Source organism: Taurulus bubalis, assembly GCF_910589615.1.
Source record: "Taurulus bubalis genome assembly, chromosome: 9".
In the NCBI taxonomy this organism is placed as follows: Eukaryota; Metazoa; Chordata; class Actinopteri; order Perciformes; family Cottidae; genus Taurulus; species Taurulus bubalis.
The window spans coordinates 4654477-4676373 of record NC_136597.1 but is presented as its reverse complement, the minus strand read 5'-3'; the positions used below and the strand labels follow the sequence as shown (position 1 = coordinate 4676373).

Genomic DNA, 21897 nt, shown 5'->3' with positions numbered 1-21897 from the left:
TATGCTCTATTTCGAGTAAAAAGGAGGATACTTCAGGCCATGACTACCATGTGATTGACATGTTGCTACCCTACCAGAGCCTTACATGGCGTCTCTACGTCACTACTCCGCCATCCAAATATGGTCACTTACGTTCAATGGTTGCAAAAAAGACAAAGACAAGATGACAAAATCCAAGATGGTGACCGCCAAAACGTCACACATCTTGGTCCACAAACCAACGAGTGACGTCACCATGACTGCATCCACTTCATATATACAGTCTGTGGTTGCAGTCCTTTATAACATAAGACGTGAACATTGGTCAACTTAGATCTTTCGAAAAAAAAAATGCTTGTTTCTAGAGATAGAAAAAGAGAGAAGAAAAAAAACAGATTTCGAAATATATATTTTGTGACATTTTAAAATCTTCGAGATGTTCCAAAGCCATAGCTTGCTTGCCGTCCATATTCACACCTTGCACCATTCCCTGTCTAGCGAGGACTCCCCAAACTACTAGTACTAAACTACTTAACTGGCTTTATGGAATCAGTACACTGATGGAATCTAACCAAGAAGTGTTAGCTTGCACACCAGCATACGATCTAAGTGTATTTCCACTATTGATTGTGTGTCCGTGTTCTCTCTACACCAAAACCTTGAACTGAAGTTTGAGACAATAATCTCTGACCAGACACTCCAACTTAAAGGATTGTTCCTCTTCATCCTTCCTGTCTGGATATTCAGCCTTCGCTCCATTGGTCTTTCTTGACTCAATGCCAGCTGTTTCTGTCCCTCTGGCTGTCTATACTCACAGACACACACACACAAACACACACACACACACCCACACACACACACACACCTATTTGTGTGTGTCCATCTATATGTGTTTTCGTGTGTTTTTGAAAGACGGAGTGAGGTCTGAGGCCAGAGAGGCCTCAGAGCCCCGGGCTGCTGCAAAAAAGATGGATGGGCACTGACTTGTAAACACACACAGACACACATCCTCATGCACACTTGTTTTCTCCACACCGCCCACGGGGAAGAGGGGAGGCTTTCAAAGGGACTGTGACCTTCAGTCAACCAGACTTTTTGGGGCACACCCCAACTTGAAGCTATAGCGTGTCTAGTCTATGTTGAGAAAAAAAGCTGGAGAAGTGGGGGAAAACAATAAAGGCTCTTATTAAACCAGAAAGGGTATATACGGACTTTCCCCATTCCGTTCTAATCGACTGCAGCGCCACACTAAATCCATCATTTGTTTTGCTGCTTTCGGCCGAATAAAAAGGCTTCGTCCGATGCATTAAGATAGATACTGTGTTGTGCATAAAGTGGGAGTGCGGCTCCCCGCTACAATAACACTATGGCACAGAGCCATTTTGTCCCGATAAGAGACCGATAAGAGGCTCTTAAGCAGTGGAGCACACTTTGCTGTCCTTGGATGAAAGTACTCAACCCTCACCCGTGTCAAATTGTCAATTTTGGCCTTTTTTCTGTCAATGTCTCTCTTTTATTTTCCCTTGCTTCACAGTCATCCATTTAGAAACAAATTGCCTCACGTTTCCCTCTCTGTCTTTGTCTCTTTCTCTTCGCAGGGAGATGAAGTGCTTACTGTCATTAAGACTAAGGCTCAGTGGCCGGCATGGCAGCCGCTCAACCTGTAAGTATCACTCAATGTCAGTTTCGCTGAATGGGACTTTTTTTGTTTGTTATTAATTTAGCGCTTTATGTGCTCAGTGCCTGTTTCGACTAGTGTACACACTTGGTCACACTTGAGATATTTAAAAAATAAGTCATATAACTTTGGACAACAAAACTACTTAGTTAGGTTGATGCAACACAACCACTTAATTAGGTTTAGGCAACACAACTATTTAGTTAAGTTTAAAATAAGCACAGAAGTGCCTGAACGTTAAGTTGCGTCACAAAAACATTGACTACTCGTTTCACATGAATAACATAACATAGCTTTTCTTTTTATTATTATAATGTAACATACGTTCATCACTTTTATCGAGACACCACAGGCAAATCCTTTGTTTTTCATGCACTTGTCAATTATGAGATTTGGGTTTAGTAACACTTATACAAGACCAACATTTCCAGTTTCATTTATCTCTAAATTCTGAAGGTTTATGATTGTGGACTTTTCTGATTTGTGAGTGATGAAAAGAAGTATTAAAAATTCCCTCGGCGAAAAACTCTGACTCTAATATTTCAACAAATTTTAACAATAATTTTGAATCTGACTTTGTTCACATTGTTCAGATTTCTAGTGTATCTAGTGTATTTCTGTATGACAACAATTAGTTGTTGTCATGGTAAGTAATTGAGATGGGACACTTCATGATGTTACGTATTAGTTAATGTTTCCCCTCACCTGCAGTGGCTCTTGTCAGAGTGTCTTAACACATTAATGTGTTACTGTCAGGTACAATAAATGCTGCCATGGGAAACGCCCACAGCATATATTTACACATATTTGTTAGCGGCCAAGCTAAAAACAAGTCTTTTGTGCTTCTTCTTTTTCATAGGCATAACACAATCTGTTGAGTCTTAAGTACACAAAGATATACAGAATCAGTGATCCGTAAAATACATATTATCACAAATACTACATCTCCATAATTTAGCCCATGCCAGATGATAAATGGAAACTATATGTAACAACATGTTGCAGAAATCTTTAATGCGACTTTGCCGTGAATCACAAAGCCCAAATCTTTGTAATGAGCGATATCAAATGATCATTACCTGGATAAGTGCTTCACGGTTTAAAAAATGTTTTGAGGGTTAGTGGGCTAAACCAACGATTTGGGACGTTTCTTTTAACATTACTGGAGTCCACAACACTCCTTTTCTACTCAAATACAGATTCAATCCAATTGTTGTGTAAGTGAGACAAATCTATTTAATAGTTTACAGTGTTTTTTCTTTTTATGTCTCTCCTACAACTAAATTGATATACACTGAATGCGTGTTATTTTTTTTAATATCCTGTACTGTTTTTATATATTCCTGTTTCTCTGAAAATATAATGTATTTATTTAAGAACATATGTATAATTGAGAAACCTTTAATATTACATGTCAAGTATACAATTAATTAGTTTTGGGTTCCTTGACATTTCAGCATAATAGCAATAAAACTACCCCCCCTAGAAAAGGGCTATACAATAATAAAAACTATACAATAACGATATATGTGCATATAGTGTATGTAACACTGTCATGTAATTTAAGTGAACATAGTGTGGGCCTGATGAAAGCAGCTGCCTACTATCTTATTCGCCCCGAAGCTGCGGTGCCGCTTGCCAGACGGCAGCAGCCGTAACCGTCGGGGTGACTGGGGTCACTGATGATCCCGCGGGCTTTACTGCCACAACAATCGCTGTAAATGTCCCGGACGGCGGCAGCTCACATCCACTGATCTTGATCTTGAACGATTACAAATAATCCTTAATTGTTATATGATTTCTTCCTATTATGCAGCTCTTAAAAAAGCCAGGCTGAATAGTCACATACTCTGGCATCCTGTGCACTCCTTGGAACTAGCTCAAGAGCAATTAGAAACCTATCTCAGTTCTAGCCTCCGGCACTGTGTGGGCTACAACACACACACACACACACACACACACACACACACACACACACACACACACACACACACACTAATGTACCGTATCTTTCACCAAACATCTGTTTAATTACCCCTCCTAGCCTTGTCTGTCATTTGCGATACATTGTGCCGCTATTATTTTTACTAATGAGAACCTTCGCACACATGAACGTGCGCACACACACATGCACGATCACATGAAATATGAGCTCATTTTGTTCAATTTTGCATGCAAAGTTGTCAAGTTGTTATGTCTCGGTTAAGACGTGATAATTAAGATACCAGGTACGGTTTTTCATACAAAAACTTTAAATTACCCTATTATTATTATCTTTGAAGGTTGTATTATTTCCCGTAGATGTTTAGACATTGGAAGAGAACATTTTATTATGAGCTATTTTCTGCCGCTAATTGGATGTTTCGACAGGTTTTCAATTATCCAGCAATTAGCAGAGATTTAGTCGGGTCAGAGGTCTTGACACCAGAGCCATTTACGCGTATTCAACAAAAAAGTGCTGACTTAGAGATGTCTCGTTATAATATTTAAAATGGAATTGAATTATCTGGATATAAGCTTTTGTTTTATTTCCGTTTTTTCTTTTTCTTCTTTTCTCTCACCCGTATCACAAGGCGAGCGGCTCCATCAGCCGAGTTTTCTGTGGACCGGACCCGTCACCTGATGTCCTTCCTCACCATGCTGGGGCCCAGTCCAGACTGGAATGTGGGGCTATCGGGAGAGGACCTCTGCACCAAGGAGTGTGGCTGGGTCCAGAGGCTGGAGACGGGCCTCATTCCCTGGGATGCAGGCACTGACAATGGTGTCACGTATGAGGTAATCTAGCATGACGTAACATGGTTAGTTCATAGGTTGGTTGGCAATGGTCGAAACCTGAGACATCCTCAAAACTGAACATGTTTAAACAGCAGCATTTCTTCCCTCTCACGGTTGAGGTAAATGGCCGATTTGTGAGCTGCGTAATAATTCTAAGGTTTCAAAAGATGTGGCAGGAATTCACTTGCAACCAAGTGAGAGCCGTCAAATAATCACAAAACTCAACTTTACGGAACAAAATGGCCAATTTTTATTAACATGAATAGATATGACGCAGTTCATAAAAATGGGGAGGATAGACTAGAACGGGGAACCTCCACTAACCGCCGAGGCACCAAAAAAAAACAGTTGACACCCCTCTCCATTGGAGGTGTTGGAGGCTGAGCTTGAGATGCCGTGCAACTCCCTGGGGAAAGGCTGAGCTGGACGGCGGGAACAGAGCCCGGCTGGCGTCGGCGGTGCTTTTGTGGGGGCTCCGCGACGAGGAGCGATGGCAGCCACAGCCCTCCCTAAAGCTGGAACACTGTCTCCATCACCGGCAGCCCGAAACAGCTACGAACGACCCCCTGCCCAATGTGTATTGTGCTACATGTATGTGAATCAGTCATCATGTAAAATGTAAAGTACAACACAACTATGTGTCTCTGCTCTGCTTAAACATCGCGTCCACTTCCTTGGTTCCTGGAAGGTCTTTTTAAACTACAGTTTCCAAGCAGATAATGGACCATTACTCTGGAAAGTGTTCCCCTGTAAACACACTGTGTCGGTTTACCAACAGATAATGCATGCGGTGCTGCATCACAGCAGACGTTGAATCATTGCCACCTACGGGCAGAGTAATGGAAGTACAAGTCTTCTTCAACTTTGCACAAAACAAAGACTTGGAAGTTTCTTTCGGCTTGCAGACACGAAATGTGTGGCGTGCAAATGTCTTCCACATGATGTGATGGATGTCCTCTGCACCTTTTTAACCAAAAAGTCAGAGGAGATACTTTTAATGAACTTGTAACTACAAAGGGAATCATCAACGTCGCTGTTACGGCTCTGTAGATGATGATGTAAATTCATATCTCCTTCACCTACTTCCGTCGTGGATGTCTTCCTTTTGTCTCACTCACTACTCCTGCATATGTTAGGTTGGTTTGAAACTTGAAACAATACTGAGTTAACCTGTGAGAACAAAGAGAATGATTCATGTGAAGGAAAACAGAAGAAAAGGCCCCGCACCAGATGGTTGATGGGAGAAACGGTGTCTTCAGGGCCCTTGACACCTAACTACCTCACCCGTTTTGGTCAGACTAGGGTATAAAATCCAGGCAGCCATTACAGTGTTATTACTTTGTATTAATTCTTGCTTGCTTACTTAAATTGCTGCCGCTCCACTGTTCCCCTCCCCTCCAGAGAAATCATGTTGTTCTCCTTCTAAAAGCCTGTTTCACAGATTCTGTACGCTTGCTATTGGATTAGTATTCTTTTTCCGCAAATAATTCCCATGTCCTAAATTTTGTCTGTTTAACTTTGATTAGTCTTGCCATTGCTCAGTGGAAGACTCAGACCGCCCTCCCTGGTGTCGTATTTCATACTCAGTATACGGTACAAGAGCAGATGTTTTCCTCTAGGACACCAACCGTTACAACTCCAAGTGCTCCGTTTGCTCAATGCTAATGTGGGAGGGGGGAATGCTCTCCCTTCAAATCATTGTCATCTTCATTGGTAGCATCGTATTATTTGCGCTTCTTTTCCAGAAGGGTCACCGGGGGCTCGACGTGTTCCAGAGACATGATGTATTTTATATATAAGATACTCAAAGTTGCAATAATCGATTCACTTTTTATGGCTGCCTGGGGGCAACTGAACCAGCTGTGAACACAGCTTTGACATATTATTACCATACAGTTTAAAGCTATTATGACAACTGTGTAAAGACATGCCGTTATATTTATATATTAGGCTGTCATGGAGCAATGTTATTTTTTACAGCATTAAACTTTGTTGTAGTCTCCAGTGGGAAATATCTAACTTTATCTGTCCATTGTGGCATAAAGTCAGTTTATAGAGCTTCTTTGCCTATTAGCTGGAAAACAGTACTGATGAGGGCAGTAAGACTGAACCAAGACTGTGAAGTTGCAGACGGCGAAACCAAAACAATAAAGCGGTGTGTAGAGCTAAGGGGAGTCTGGCCATTGTTATTTGTGGGTTTGTCTCTGCAAGTAAAATATTTGATATGACACAATTTCATTTAATTCATTGTAAATATGAAATAGACATGTATATAGCAGTTGTAACCTATGAATATTGTACTTTTTTGCTCACTTTATCCCTTATTTTGTCTTTTTCTTCAGTCACCGAACCAGCCCACCATTCCTCAGGAGAAGATCCGACCTTTGACCAGTTTGGATCACCCCCAGAGCCCGTTCTACGACCCCGAGGGAGGGCCAATTACCTCTGTGGCCAGGCTGGTGGTGGAACGCATCGCTAGAAAGGTACGATGCCATATGTAAAAGTAGGTATGCACGTATAAAGAACGTTTGACAAAAAATACCACTTATTAGCATTTTACAAAACTTCCAGTGATCTACAACCATGTTGCCAAAACCACAATGAAGCATCATGTTAATAACCTACAGAGGTGACTTTATCGTGTTTTGTTTAAGTCTTCAACTATCATTGAATATTCACTCAACTTCTTTCAATATGTGGGAGAAATACTGTATATGATAATGAAAAGAAGTACAGCTCATACACTATATTAGACAAGTAAAACGCAACAATTTATTTTCACAAATTTGGGCTTACTTGCACGAGACTGTCGCTAGTAAATCTACGCTGTAGCTGATAGCTCTCTTTTTTTAAAGATATGTCATTGACATACAAGTTAACACCTTTTGCAGGACTTCAACAACAAGCAGCTGCGTCAAAGTATCTGATTGTTTTCATGTTCAAACAATACTGCTTCGTGAAGATGTTGTCAAACTATGTAAACTCTGTTGATCACACATACAGGCCTGGAGGTTACCTCTGAAAATAATTGCATTCCATCACAAGACACAGAACTCATGAAATACCATTGTCACATACAAAGCCAATGGTGATCTAGTGAGAACAGTGTAATAATAAAAGCATTTCACTAGGGACTTTGGATGAATTTTTCACGAGTTTTCCATGTGTGTGCAGGGTGAGCAGTGCAACGTGGTGCCGGACACCATAGACGACATCGTCGCGGATATTGGACAGGAGGAGAAGGAGGGAGGTACAGTAAATGCACACACACGCACAAATAAAATGGGAGTAGAGCAGACGCAACTCCGGAGACGGATGGCTGGCTAGCTAGCTATGTAGCCTCTCCTTCTCCGGGGAGCGCCGAGAATTGAGACACCGGCCCGCTGTTCAGCTCATTTTCTGTCACCAGTGTAGCATTGTGCATGGTGGAATTCGCTAGCTAACTGGCCAAGTTAGCTAGATAACTTGCTTGTTAATTTCCCCAACCTTTAATGCTACACTGGTTACAGAAAATGAGCCGAGCAAAATTGTCACTTATCTGGTGATATAGCGATGTGCTTTCCTACGCTGTGACAATCGAGTGAGGACGAAGCATTAAGTTGTTAACGTCTGAAGTTAGCGCGCTACAATGGAATAGTTAACTTCATCCGCCCTGTCCACGTATTCTTTTCCTGTAACGGTACACAGAAAAATGGCCGCAGCTCTGGATATCCTGTGATGTTAATTTGGTTGGAAAATGTCCTTTTACTCCCATTTAATTTCTATAAACAGACCTTTTCCTGATTACAGTTCTTCAGGGAAAGACCCAAACAAGATACAATGGATTCCTTTTAAGGGCTTGACAGAGTGTATTATTCTGACCATGTCATTATGTGATATTGCATTCCTTTATGTCCTTTGAACTCTTCAATTCACTGTGTGTTTGCAAAACATTCCCGTGAACTACCACTTACAGACTGAGCGGACACCGCGGGGATTCATGGACGCGTGATGCTCCAGGACACACACATAGCTCATTACAGACACAACTGGTTTAAATAGAGGCACAGATGGGCTCAGGTCAGGTAATCAGAACAGTCCCGACCCTATCAAACACACTTTATATTCCGCCATGCATCACAGATCCTGTCACTATTGGTCAACGATATTTACGCAGTGCTGCAACGTTCCCATACAACCAAAGGTTTTGACGTTTCACAAAAACATTTGTAATCCTACTCCGCGGAAGGCCGCATAGGAACGAGTGTCAAACAAAACCTCCAGACTTTCACCCAGGAGACCTCTGTTCATGTCCTGTGTGAAATAAAAAAGTCAACGTTTACCCTTTTTAAGTTCTGTACGTAACCTAACATACCTACCATGTTTTTTGAAGAAACATAACCGAATAAGTTCGTAGTGTTTTTCTTTTGCTTGAATTGACCATAAAGTTAATTATGTCATATTCATTGAATGTGCTGTAACTCTGTTACATTATTCATTCTGGTCACATGACATCTATTGCTTCTGTCTATCCGGGGAGAGGGATCCTCCTCTGTTGCTCTCCAGAAGGTTTCTTCCCTTTTTTCCCTGTGAAAGTTTTTTTTTACTATCTTTATTTGGGGGAGTTTTTCCCTGATCCGATGTGAGGTCCCGGGACAGGGATGTCTTACAGATTGTATAGATTGTAAAGCCCTCCGAGGCAAATTTGTATTTGTGATTTTGGGCTATATAAAATAAACTGAATTGAATTGAATGTTTGAAACTGCGACCATAAAGTAAAAATACACTAACAAATGAGTACGGATGAGATATTCAAGTGCTTTGAAAGAGCTAGAAAGACTTTTGATTCCTAACATGGTCGTAAAATCACACAAGTTCTTTTCTAGCGCTGTGACCTTAAACCCTACGAAATGAGCTGTCCCCTGCCTGCTTGTTAACCAGCAGACGGGCTAAACAAGACGCACCAGTGCAGGACGGTGTTTGTGTAGTACATTGGCGCTGTGAGCCTATTTTAAGTGGCCTCGGGACGGGTGCGGCATTTTGCCCACGCTGCAGAATTTCTTAACAAGAATCTCCCGCCACCTGATAAATGTCTTCCTCAGTCAGTCATAGACCATTTGCTCCTTTCCCTCCTCTCTTGCCCGTCCTCCTGTCTCCTCTATTGTGAGATGACACTACGGAGACGAGGCCGGTCCCCTTATGTCCCGCTGCGGAGCCTCACTGCTCTCACTTACGCATCCGCCCCGTCTGTCCTCTTCCCTTCCTCTCTGCGTCTCCGGCTCCTTTGTTCGCTCATCCTCCTCTGTCATTACATTATCCGGGAGAATTGCCCCAGCTCAAGGTTCGTCCCCGAGGCCTGACGATATAGTCTCTCTCGCTTCTCTCTCTCTCATTTTCTCTGGCTCTCCTAACCCCCGAGAGAGCACTTTTAATTGAAGCCAGTCCCCCTGCTACTTCTTGGAGCTCCAGCTCCCTCTGATAATTGGGCGAGACATTCACAAATCACACTCTCCTCCCCCTCTCCCCCCATCGGATGTCACTCGGTGGCCTCTCGTGGTCCAGTACCTGCAGTAATCACCTGTGGGTACGATGTTAAACAATCAGTGTCAGCCCAACGGACATATCATAATGCCTCTTTCTCCTTGTTAACGCCTGTGTTTCTCTCTCAGATGACACACCAGAGACGTGCATCTACTCGGGCTGGTCTCCCTGGTCGGCGTGTAGCAGCGCGACGTGTGAAAAGGGCCGCAGGATGAGGCAGAGGATGCTGAAGGCCCAGCTGGATCTCAGCGTGCCGTGTCCTCACACCCAAGATTTCCAGCCCTGCATGGGGCCGGGATGCAGCATTGAGGGTAAAAGCACACGCTCACATAGATACAGAAGTAAAGGTTGGAGAGCCTCGAACAGCATCCCGTCATGCGTGTATTTATATACACAATATCAGAAGCAGGCCTAGGTATAAAATGCACGGCCCGCCACGGGTGCTATATGATCGGTGGCGCTCATGCTGGGTTGATTTAGAGAATCCTCTAGATATAAATAATGGAGGATTTGGAAGGGTTTCCCTGCAATAAATAATATTTATTTGGTTGCGTCTCAGCACTTCCAGTAACCCAGCCAAAGTGGGAGAGTATTGTACTCATTGCATCGAATGTAACCGCTCTTTAATTCCCTCTGAACAGAGCCAACCATGGTATTGTAGATGAAGTTATTAGTCCAGCAGCCACCGAAGTGAGTGCACGCTGCTGTCCACAACAGCAGAAATACCTTACTGAAGGTGAACGAGCAGAAAACACTTTATTTTCCTTTCCAGACAAAAGATCTCATTCAGCAGCATTTCATGCAAATGAGATGCGACCAGGCTCATCTACATGTATAATCTCAGTGAATACCATTCTAAATTGAAAAATGTTGCAGCTCTGACATTATTAGTGGCAGGCTTACCAAATATTCTCCATTGTCTTGTTCTTAATAGTATACAGGATACACATCAGTGGCATGACTTATTTCCCTCTGCACTAGCTCTGGCCCCGTACAGTACTGTTGGCTCTGTTTACTGGATTTTGGAAATGAAAACTGTTGTATTTTGAAAGTACCACTGAGAGCGAATTTTGTCATTTGATCACCTCTGAGGTTTGGCAGTATCAACAGGACTCAGGTCCCTGGGGACTGCCGGTAGTCGTTAAACTCGTTTTTTTTAGGTTCATAAAATGTACCGCGATTCACAAATATGTCGGTTATTACTACAGACTTTTTAATTGCTACGAATCTTTCAGTTGTGTTCAGTTTGCGCCAAACACACGGCCACCAGTTATATCCAAATGTTTTACAAATGTACCACAGCACACAGACAAAGACTGCAGAGCGCTTTCTTAGTTCACCCACCTTCCTGTAACAATGTGAGAGCAACAACAATAACAACAAATGCCTGTAAAATGTTTATGCTTTATTTCACAATTGGAATTGCAAGAGCTCCAATGGACCACACATCATTGCTACAACCTTCATGTGGATATACTCAATGTATATTCACAGAAACTAAAACTTGTGTTTTATGTACACTTCTGAACTCTTTAAACGCGATGATATCAAAACAATAATTTGTTTACCTCCAAACATGAATATGAATATGCTGGTATCATTGTCTTCTGTCGCACAAATTAGCATTAAAAAACAAAGACCGCATTTATTTCTTTGCTTGTAATCCTTGTTTTCCTTTGATCAGCGAGCCTTCAAAATAATAGGCAGATTAAAGCTCAGGTATTCATCTCGTCGTGACTAAAACCCAAAGTGGAAGGTTCATTTTGGCTGATCCGCAGGTGGAAACACAAAGCCGCGGTCTCGTTTATATCTCACGGCCCAGTGGAATTGTTTGTGTAGCCATTGCGCGACTATTGGGATCGTAGTTGTGAAGGATTATGCGGCGTGTGCGGGAAGGAGCGGGTGAAACAGAAGGAGCCGGGAGCTAAACCGGGAAAGTCAATGAAGCTGACACACACCTGGAGTAGCTGTGGTTACATCGAGAGGATCTGTCAGGAAGAATACAAATCCCTCACCACTGGTTTGGATACCCTGATTATTTCACTGAAACATGAGACTATGTGGATCGGCTGTTGGCGCCGAGCGTCCTCCGGAACCAGTAAATAAATGTGTTTGTCTTTTGACTTTAAAGACATGGACCCACCGTGTTGGTCTGGTGGCGGTGATGGGTCTCGAGGATTGTCATGTGTTCATTAAGGTGCAGAAACAAAGTGTGTGTGTGACATGAGCGACGACGACAAAGCAGACATTTGCTGGGATCCGAGGATCCAATTGGACTAATCTTTTCCTACTTCCCTCGCTGTTGTCGGAGGAGAAAAGGAGAAACTTGTCCTACTGATTTCCGTCTAAGATGAAACAAACACCCATAAACAAATGTCAAGTCTTCCCCTTCCCCTCGCTCTCGTGATGTCTTTCAGTCATCGGATGAGTGGAGATCGGACTGTTCAAGGCTGACGGTGCACACACGCACACACACACACACACACTCCCACCCATGGTTATCAATTTATCAGACAGCAATAGCTTTTTGCTGCGGAGCTCCTTCCTTTGTTTTCATTGAGAGCGCCGTTAGCGTGCGGCGGGCGATTGATAATTGCAAGGTTCACGGATTGATTAATGTTCCTGGGAACACTTTGGCTCTCTGGAGGCCTCGTTGGAGTTCGGAGATACCCGTATCTTTCATCAACACAACGCTCGGTTCTGCTTTGTTAGGCCGCAGCCGGTAAGCAATTGCCGCTCTCGTGTGATTTCTCAAACTTAATTTCTACGGTTCGGTTCATCGCCTCGACTCACCTTCAGTCTCTGCACCAGAGCGCCGCCCTCTCAGAAGAGGTGTTTACTGAGCCGGCATCACAGGGCCGTTAGACCAGTGTAGTGACTCTCCGTAAGTGAGGGATAGGGAGATCTCGCGGCGCCGGGGCCGGCTAATAGTGATAAACTACACCAACGTGGAGCCTTGTTAGGAGAAGCTGCATTTCACTTTTCAGCTGATCGAGCAGCCGGGGGTCATATTGACTTTCACTCCCTCAGGCCCACGCTGTGAGGAGGACTGTCCTTCAGGCAACTTGCCTTATTAAAAAGAGAGCCAAGGTCGATTCTGAGGAAGGGCATTTATGAAAGTGGCAACTTTGAGACGATTTAAACAGACTTACATCCGAGACGCCATTAGAGAGGAGGCTGATGTGGCGTGGAGGAAGACTGTCCTGTAACCAGAGGATCTGGGTTCAACCAGGTGCCCGATAGCGAAGACAATGCTCCTGGTGGCCGAAACATGGAATTACAACCTCTAGGTCCAGGTCCATGTGAGACCGTTGGGCCCAAAAATACTTTTCCCCCCATTGACTCACATCGGGACTTCCAAATTCAAAGACTTAAAGGAACAGTGTGTAACATTTAGTGGGGCTTAGTGGCATGACTTTGAATAAAATATTCATAACCATGTCTTTTAATCAGTGTTTAATCACCCGAAACTAAGAATCGTGACATTTTCCTGAGCTCAGAAAAAGCAGTTATGTGGATGTCCAATCAGTGCTGATGGTAACCGTAGTCCACTGGAGGAATACATTCCCCAGTGTGTGCTGTATTCACTGAGGAAGCTGGACTGGAGTCTCCTCCTCGTACCAGGATGCATTGCAAGCGAGCGTAGATTCTGCTGCTTCTGATAGATACAGAAAATAAACTGATTAAATGTCACTGAAGCAGATTCTCACACCTACACTAAAGAAAATATAACACTACACCGAACACACGTTTCTCTTTTACACCGAACTGAAAACCAGATTGAACCGTATGTGTCTGCTCAGTAAATGCAACATCGAGAGCATCATATGCCCGGTAGCGGGATCCAGGATGAGAGAAGATACTATGGATCGCAGTTCAGTGAATCCACATTAAATATGAAGTACAGCTCCAGGCCAACATGACAGTCACAGACGATATCTTTTTTTTTTTGCATTTCACAAAGAATATAATATCCTCAGGTGAGGGAACCGTTTCTCCTCATAAGAAAATAAGTCTTCCAGTTGCCAACAACAAGCAAGTCAACAATTTTAGCTGTTCATTAAAAAATAAAAATGACTTCCAGAATCTCCAGTTAGCTGTTCGGTATTTGTCTGTCCCCTACATGTTTATATATAAAGACATGAATATATTTATCAGTGGATGGAGTGTTGGTTCTATTGGAAATGGAATTATGGGTTTTCAGCCCAGATTCAGCTTCTCTTGAGCTGAATCTGGGCTGTATTACGATTCCCTTTATGTTTCAGCAATCCCAGAACCTGTTTCTAATAATATACCGGCAAAGATAAATAGATCAAAAATGTCTTGGATGTTCTTCTGAAAGCGTCTCTCTTTCTCCCACGGTGGACAGAGCCTTCCACGTGTATGATGTCGGAGTGGATCAGCTGGTCGGCCTGCAGCGTGTCCTGTGGGATGGGGATGAGGTCTAGGGAACGCTACGTCAAACAGTATCCGGAGGACGGCTCGCTCTGCCAGCTCCAGACTGAGGAGACGGAGAAGTGCGTCGTCAACGATGAATGCTGTGAGGCCTTTTTGTTTTATTGTATTGCTGCGTGACAAGAGGATTGAGTTGAAAAAATGTGACTTTAATGTTCTTCCATGACGTAGTGTCCATTTTTTCCCCATATGAACCATTATGCATATATCAGTTACACGTGTAATAAGAGAAACGCATAGATTTTGAAATCTATATAGGTACATTATTTAAATGTTAATTTTGTGCCCCCCAAAAAGAAAAGAAAAAACATTGAAAGATTATTGTGAAACGCTATAAAAGCTATAACAAGTTCAGTTAGTTACGCTTAGTTTAGCAGTCAATCCCAAAACTGGACATCTTTGTCAAACACCGGAATACTAAATGTCTGTTTTTTCTACAGCACCCAGTAGCTGCGTGGTGACCGAGTGGGCGGAGTGGGACCCCTGCAGCGTCACCTGTGGCTTGGGCATGAGAAGACGCGAGCGCATGGTGAAGATGCCCCCTGTAGACGGATCCATGTGCAAGACCGAGGTGGCAGAAGTGGAGAAATGCATGATGCCAGAATGCCGTAAGTAAAACAAATATTTTCCTTCATTTCTTTGGTTTTATCGTATTACACGGTTTCTTTTGTGTACATCAGAACTGAATGTGAACATGAGATCTCAGGAACGCCCTGGAGGGAATTTTCTTCAAATTTGGCTTGGAGCCTGTTTGGTAGGATGAAATGATTATAGATGATAGTGGTCAAAAGTCAAAGGTCAATGTGACCTCACCTTCGTCCCATCCTCGTGATTGACATCTCAGCATAAAACACACACTTGGATCAACTGATTATAATTTGGTGGTCAAAGGTCGCAAAACACATATAATTCATGAGTTCATATGTTCCCCATGACAATTTAACACAAATGTCAAAAAGGATGAAATGCTGAAGGGATGACATTTTGTTCTGACATGGACTTTAAACTGCAAATATTGAGCGTGTGTTTTTAAATGTACACTTGAGCTCAACTCACGTCACTGTAGAGCACGAGCACACTGACAAGGTAGCTGCTGCACGTGAGCACCAATCAGGTGTTTTGCTTTATTCGTTTTTTTTTATGTTTTGTGAGTTTATTCGGATAGTTACCTGATGGTAGCATGCGTTCTTGCATGCGTGTGCTTGTTTGCAGATAGCATCCCCTGCATGCTGTCGCCCTGGTCCGACTGGAGCGATTGCAGCGTGACGTGTGGGCGGGGCTTGCGAACACGGCAGAGGATGCTGAAGTCGGATCCCGCCGGGTGCTCCGAGGAGCTGGAGCAGACGGAGAAGTGCATGCTGCCCGAGTGCCGTGAGTACCTGGAGCACGCTACTTTTAGAATGATGGAAATGGGCTTTTTGTCGGCGCATTCACTTTAGTTAAAACTTCACAAACTGATTTAGAAACTGCCCTGATGCTTGTTTCCCGAGGTGTGGGTTGTGTTTTTTGTTTCAGATGTATACTTTTTTTACGCTTGTCATTTCTCATGTTATTGTTTAACTTCACTTTTTTTTATCATGTTTCATTATCATTATGTTTTCGGGTCGTCACCTCTGTCCGTCCCATTCCTGTCAACGCAATACCTCAGGAACGCCTGGAGGGAATTTTATCAAATTTGGCACCAACCTGCACTCAAAACTCAGTAATTGATATGCTAATTATGACAATTTCCATAAGATAATAGGATTTTGATGGGGTTTTTTTTGGCGGCTCTATATTCATCTTTTTCGTCTTACTTTCTATTCATAGCTGTAATGTTGCCTGTTTCGCTTTCAGCCGGCATTATTGAGGACGCGACCACCTTGTTTAAATAAAGTTTATTGGAATTGTCAATAAGCTAAAACTGACCGCTGGTTCTCAGCACCTTTGTGCCCATTACTGTAGTTGCGTAGTGTGGGTTAACACAACGTGATCTCACATTGTCCAGTGGGTACTGATAATTGATGACAGTGTAAAGCATTCTTGGGAAGGTGACTCTACATGGGGCTCCATCAACCATCCATGTTGCACAAGTTCACTGTGTTTTCAGTGGAATGGAACGACACCAAAAGGGAAGAGTAAAGGACCGGTGCACTACTGGAAAAACTTATTTTTGAGTTCATCAATCACTAGAAGAAATATGCCACGAAACGTTTGCTGTGCCTGTATTAGTTCCTCGACGTTTCATTGTCTGGCCGGGTTTCCCCTTGTTCTCCCTTCCAGCCATCGACTGCATGGTCTCCGAGTGGTCCGAGTGGTCCGAGTGCAACAAGTCCTGCGGCAAAGGACACACCATTCGGACCCGTATGGTCAAACTGGAGCCGCAGTTCGGGGGCGGAGCTTGCCCCGAGACCATCCAGAGGAAGAAGTGCAAGATCAGGAAGTGCCGGACGAAAGGGAAGGAGGAGAGAGGAGGAGGAGGAGGAGGCCGAGGTGCAGGAGGAGGACAGAGAAGAAGACGGGGCAAACACGGAAGAGACGCGGCGGCCGAGGAGCAGACAGGTTGGTTGGACACGATGTGTTGCGTTAGCTTGACGACAGGAAAGCCAGAGTTGAGACGCTTGTGTTTCAGGTTGCAGGATGCGGCCATGGACCGCCTGGACGGACTGCACCAAGCCGTGCGAGGGGGGCATCCAGGAGCGCTTCATGGCGGCGAAGAAGAGAGCCAAAGGCGCCCAGGCGGCCGGCTGCAAGGACCGGAAGGAGATCCGCGCCTGTAACGTTCATCCCTGCTAGACGGGAGCACTGCTGTAGGTGGGGCGGGGGGTTGAATACGTGAGGCGTGAAGACATGGGCTCGTTTGAGGAGGAGGAGGAGGATGATGATGATGATGATGATGATGATGATGATGGGGAAGCTTTTTGTGTACAGGGAGGGGAGTTGAGGGGCTGGTTTGACACTTTTTGAGACGAAGTATGAGTTTAGATAAGAAGAGGCGGAGGGGGAGAAAAGGAGGAGAAGATAATGTGCTGTTTAGTGAAGCCATTGTAGGCATTTAGTTACCAGGGCTGGCATTTACTTTAGACCACAATGGAAGTATTAGAGAGTAAAGTCTGTGTCCTGCAAAAAAAAACAAGAAACAACTATCAGTTTTGCCATTGAGGGTAAGGATGCCAAAATCTGCTGTCAATTTAATCCACCGGTTCCCAACCTGTGGGTCCAGACCCCCTCTAGGGGTCGCCCATGTATTACAGATGGAGGATACAAGTCCTCAAGTTAATCCACAGAGCATGTAATAGAAACGTACGCAGTTAAAACAACCAGAGCTATTACATATGTATAATTGTTAGAATAACAACTCTGATGCAATATTCACAGGAATTAATCTGCTCATCGAAGTTAACACAATAACTTCACACTATTTGAGTTGATTGTAGAGTTTTTCTGTTTTTTTCTACTCTGTTATTGTCATGAATTAAACATAATGTGAAAGATCCATAACATATGTCACTCAGGCTGTCAGTTGGGCTGTCAGTTTACTCAGTGATACATTGGTTTAATCCATCGCTGAGCATCATATTCAAAAACTCGTCATGAGTCAGGAAGGAAAAAATGGTATTGGAAGGCCTCCAAAAGATAGTTTTCTTCTTAGATAAGTTACTACAGAGCATTAGTATGAAAAATCCCTTTCAACCTTAGTATGGATACGTTTAAGTTGCCAACTTAAACGCCCTTCCTTAAGTTGCAAAAAACACTAATTTCTTTTTTTTGCAAGACATAGACGCTCACACAGGAAGTCTCTTAAGACTTATGGATGTACTTTATCTTCTATCTAACCAACACTTATAAATGACACTACTATGTAAGTACTAATAAAACACCACTTTCCCTCCTAGGCAGATACGTTTAAATAGAGATGTTTTATACTGTTAAAATTAGTCTTTATATACTGTCCTGCTGTTGATCTCGTCGTTTCAGCTGATGTAGCATTGAACCCGCGACTCTCGTGGGAAGACCTTCCGTTAGCATGCGGTATGACTCCGTTTGGTTTGCACATTATGCTTTCTCTGCCGTCGATGTTGTCTTTAAAACACATTGCTCAAATGACCGTGTCTGCCTGAACAACTCAAACTGTGTGTGTGTGTGTGTGTGTGTGTGTGTGTGTGTGTGTGTGTGTGTGTGTGTGTGTGTGTGTGTGCTGCAGAAGAGACAAGCGGCTCAACACGCAGCAGACTGCGGCCTTGGTTACAACACATTCTGCTTCTTTTTTTGTATATTGCCCTTTCCATCGTGTCGCCATGATGAGAGTGATCTGTAAAAAAAAAAAAAATGTGTTTATGATTATCACCGTTTTTTCCGTTTAAATAAGAATGTCATCACCAAAGTTCTATTTTCTGTCGATGTTCTCTTGACTTTCTTGCCTCTTTTCTGTTTTCAGGCCTCTTTCTTGATTTCCTTGCAACCTGTATCACACTGACTATTTTCTAAGAAACCACCTTTACAATAAAAAAACATTTAAAAAAAGATGTTAATGTGAAAATCACGACGTCATTTGACTCTTTTTGATCCATCCTAGTGTTCTGTTTGAGGTTTATCTAAAAACCCCAACACGTCATGACGTTTCAGAAGAAGCAGACACTTCTACTAGATGTAAATAAGGTAAATTATTACATTTCTTTTTTTACAGGTCTGTGGCACCAATTGAGAAGTAAAGCCAATGTCCAAAAAGCACAGAGTTAAAGGGATCATGAATCTTAAAAGGATTCAAAGATATTGTCTGAGACCATTTTCCAGTGACATTTATTGATTATGTGTTGTTGTTGTTGTTGTTGTTGTTGTTGTTGTAAAAATAATATTATGACCGTATGGCTTTCTAAGCTCTGTACTTACAAGTGCATTCCACTAGATGGAAGTAGAGGAATACAGAATCCAATAACCCGTGAGGAAGTCATAAAGCGTTTCAAACTCAAACATTGTGTTTTAGTAGTTTGATAATTAAGCTGATAATTTCCTCTTTTTTTCATTTTACTCACATTGTTTCTTTATTTTTCTAACTTTTATCAGTTTAACAGTTTCCAGACATTAACATAAAAAAAACACATTTAACATTAGGATGGATAAAACCGCTTTACAAGATGATTAATTATGCATAATAACCGTTATGTGAGAGTCAATAATCCATCAATTTTAATTCATTTTAAATGTTAATGGCAATTACGGCCCCAGTGCACACTCCTGTGTATAGTACTCACTACTCATGGAGTACTTATTGGCTATTGCATTGGAAACATGGAGAGGTTATGACATTTTAACTGACCTACCTTTTACTTTTAGCAAAGTACAATTTTATGCAAGTAATTTTGCTTCAAATGTACTTAAAGTAACGGTACTTTTACTCGAGTGTGACATTCCAGTGCTCTTCCCCTGAACTTGACTTATATTTCTAGTTGTTTGTGATGAACTTGTTGCCCCTCTGCATGGAAACGCTTGGGCCGCCTGTTTAAGTGAATTGTGCAAAACAACGAGACGTTAAGCGCTACGACGTCAAACCGCATATCACGGGTAAAGGATGCTCGTGAATAATAGATGCCAGATGAAGTACACTAGCTTTTTATCTGCTAATGATCAATATTGAATGATGTGTTTGCTGCAGTTGGGTCGTGGGCATCGTGTTTCAGCGAGAGCAACAAACCGAGGACAGAGGATTCGCTCAGTTTCCTCTCAAACCACCTGAAGCCCCGAGAGGTTCAGACACTTAACAATTTAACATCTCCAACACCACCGATTTATGGCACTTGATCCGGCAGCACTCTTTTTTTGTTTTTAAACAAGATTTTAAATTAAGCAAATGCAAAACGTTTCACAAAAGGTTTAGGTCAGTGTGTATAAAAATGTAATAGATGTCTAGAATGTCTAATGAGAGAGGCTAAGCGCTGGCAGTGTGAATTGTTTTATTGCTGGTGTGGCAAAGAAGGAACTGCAATTTAGCATGTAGACCACCAAGTGACTGAGAAAGGCCTCACGTGGAACCTGAGAAATAAAAGGATGTGGGGTGGTTTAGCACACTGGCTTCTGAGGTCCCGGGTGGGATGATTTGTTTACCTTTTCAACGACTTCCTGCTATTTTGGGTAACAATTCATTGTGAGACACATTTACACATGAATATTAATAATGATGTGTTTGGGCTGCTAGGGTTACCTTCCTTCAGGATAAATTAGCTCTTATTACAGACCTTCAATGCTGAATGTCTGAACATCTGAATCAAAATAAACATTTACAAATGCACATTTATGGCTCATTAGTTGTGAGTGAGTCATTGATAATTGGTCAATAACGATTTGCAGCTATGAATGTGAGAAACAATTAACATAATATTATTTGACTGCAATAATCCATCCAAGTAGCTCAGAAATCAATGAGAAACTACTCTGAATCTTAACAAGTGATCTGCTCTCTTTTGGCCCCATTATGTGCCTGACTGTGATGGTAAATCTGTGAGAAACTAACTTTTCACTACAAAATGTTTTTGGAGCCTCAGGTACTGTAAGCCATTTCATTGAGTTTGCTTTTAGCAGAATGCTCTGAGTGAATTTGAGTTCCATCTGGTAAAATCGGTTGGTGTTTTGCTTAAAACTGAATAAAAAGGTAATTTATGACTTCTAGATAACCACAACGCTGACGCATGTACGACCAGATGAAACTTACCTTTCCTTGATTAGACCGAAATGTATCTCGGTTGGAAAACTGCATTAGACATTTGAATGGAGAATATTCATTATACAGTTACCACGCAGGCTTGATATTGACATCGAGGCTGCCATCCAAGTACATTTCCAAAACAGAACTACTTATTTTCCTTAGACAATTTCATAGAAATCGGGCCTTTCATTTTTACAATGTTGTCTATCCAAAGTTGCCAACTAACAGAGATGGTTCATCCACTGGGGACCATCAAAATCCACATTTTTGCCTTGATGTTACAGGACTCAGGGTTTACCAAGAACATGAACCTCATCCTCTTCCTAGCAAAAATACACTACTGTATTCATTTGCTCTATTTGTATACAGCTGATAAGCAATTTGAAGTATTATATAACATGTAGTGTCCGAGGGGAGTTTCACTAAACTCCTGGAATCCTCCAGTGTATTATATGTTCCCTGAGTCTGTCTCTCTGGCCTCGATTACCATAATTCCCTCACATTCCTGCGGTCCTGGGGCTAACGCAATGATGCCTCTGCATACTAAACTGAGTTACAAAGACTTTTCCGGGGAATACAAAGAGCAATATCAAAGAAAAATGATGCCTGGGATCAGTATCCAGAGAAGGGAGAGGGCAAGATAGCAGTAAGCGCACAACTTAAGCATCATCTGTATTCCTGCACATGCATGTGCGCATACCTCCGAACATTGCATCCAGTTGACTGTCAACACAACCCACCCTTTCAACAGCTTCTTAAAGAGAAAGATATACAATATGTAGTTTTCTGACTACGGGGTCATGCTAACTCT

The 21897-nt window shown here is 42.5% G+C and overlaps 1 protein-coding gene across 1 annotated transcript in view; it reads left to right on the top strand.

Annotated features, from left to right (window-relative positions):
- Positions 1 to 18929, top strand: part of spon1b (spondin 1b) — a gene marked incomplete at its 5' end in the record, with an annotated part of 84962 nt that extends 66033 nt beyond the window's left edge. Inside the window, 11 exons of the mRNA XM_079223051.1 lie at positions 1578 to 1642; positions 4231 to 4432; positions 6775 to 6915; positions 7607 to 7682; positions 10081 to 10263; positions 14322 to 14492; positions 14848 to 15015; positions 15620 to 15778; positions 16670 to 16948; positions 17019 to 17196; positions 18825 to 18929. Of these exons, the coding sequence (XP_079079177.1) occupies positions 1578 to 1642; positions 4231 to 4432; positions 6775 to 6915; positions 7607 to 7682; positions 10081 to 10263; positions 14322 to 14492; positions 14848 to 15015; positions 15620 to 15778; positions 16670 to 16948; positions 17019 to 17182 (1608 nt within the window). The 3' untranslated portion in view covers positions 17183 to 17196; positions 18825 to 18929. The remainder of the gene's footprint in view (positions 1 to 1577; positions 1643 to 4230; positions 4433 to 6774; positions 6916 to 7606; positions 7683 to 10080; positions 10264 to 14321; positions 14493 to 14847; positions 15016 to 15619; positions 15779 to 16669; positions 16949 to 17018; positions 17197 to 18824) is intronic.
- Positions 18930 to 21897: the final 2968 nt, after the last annotated feature.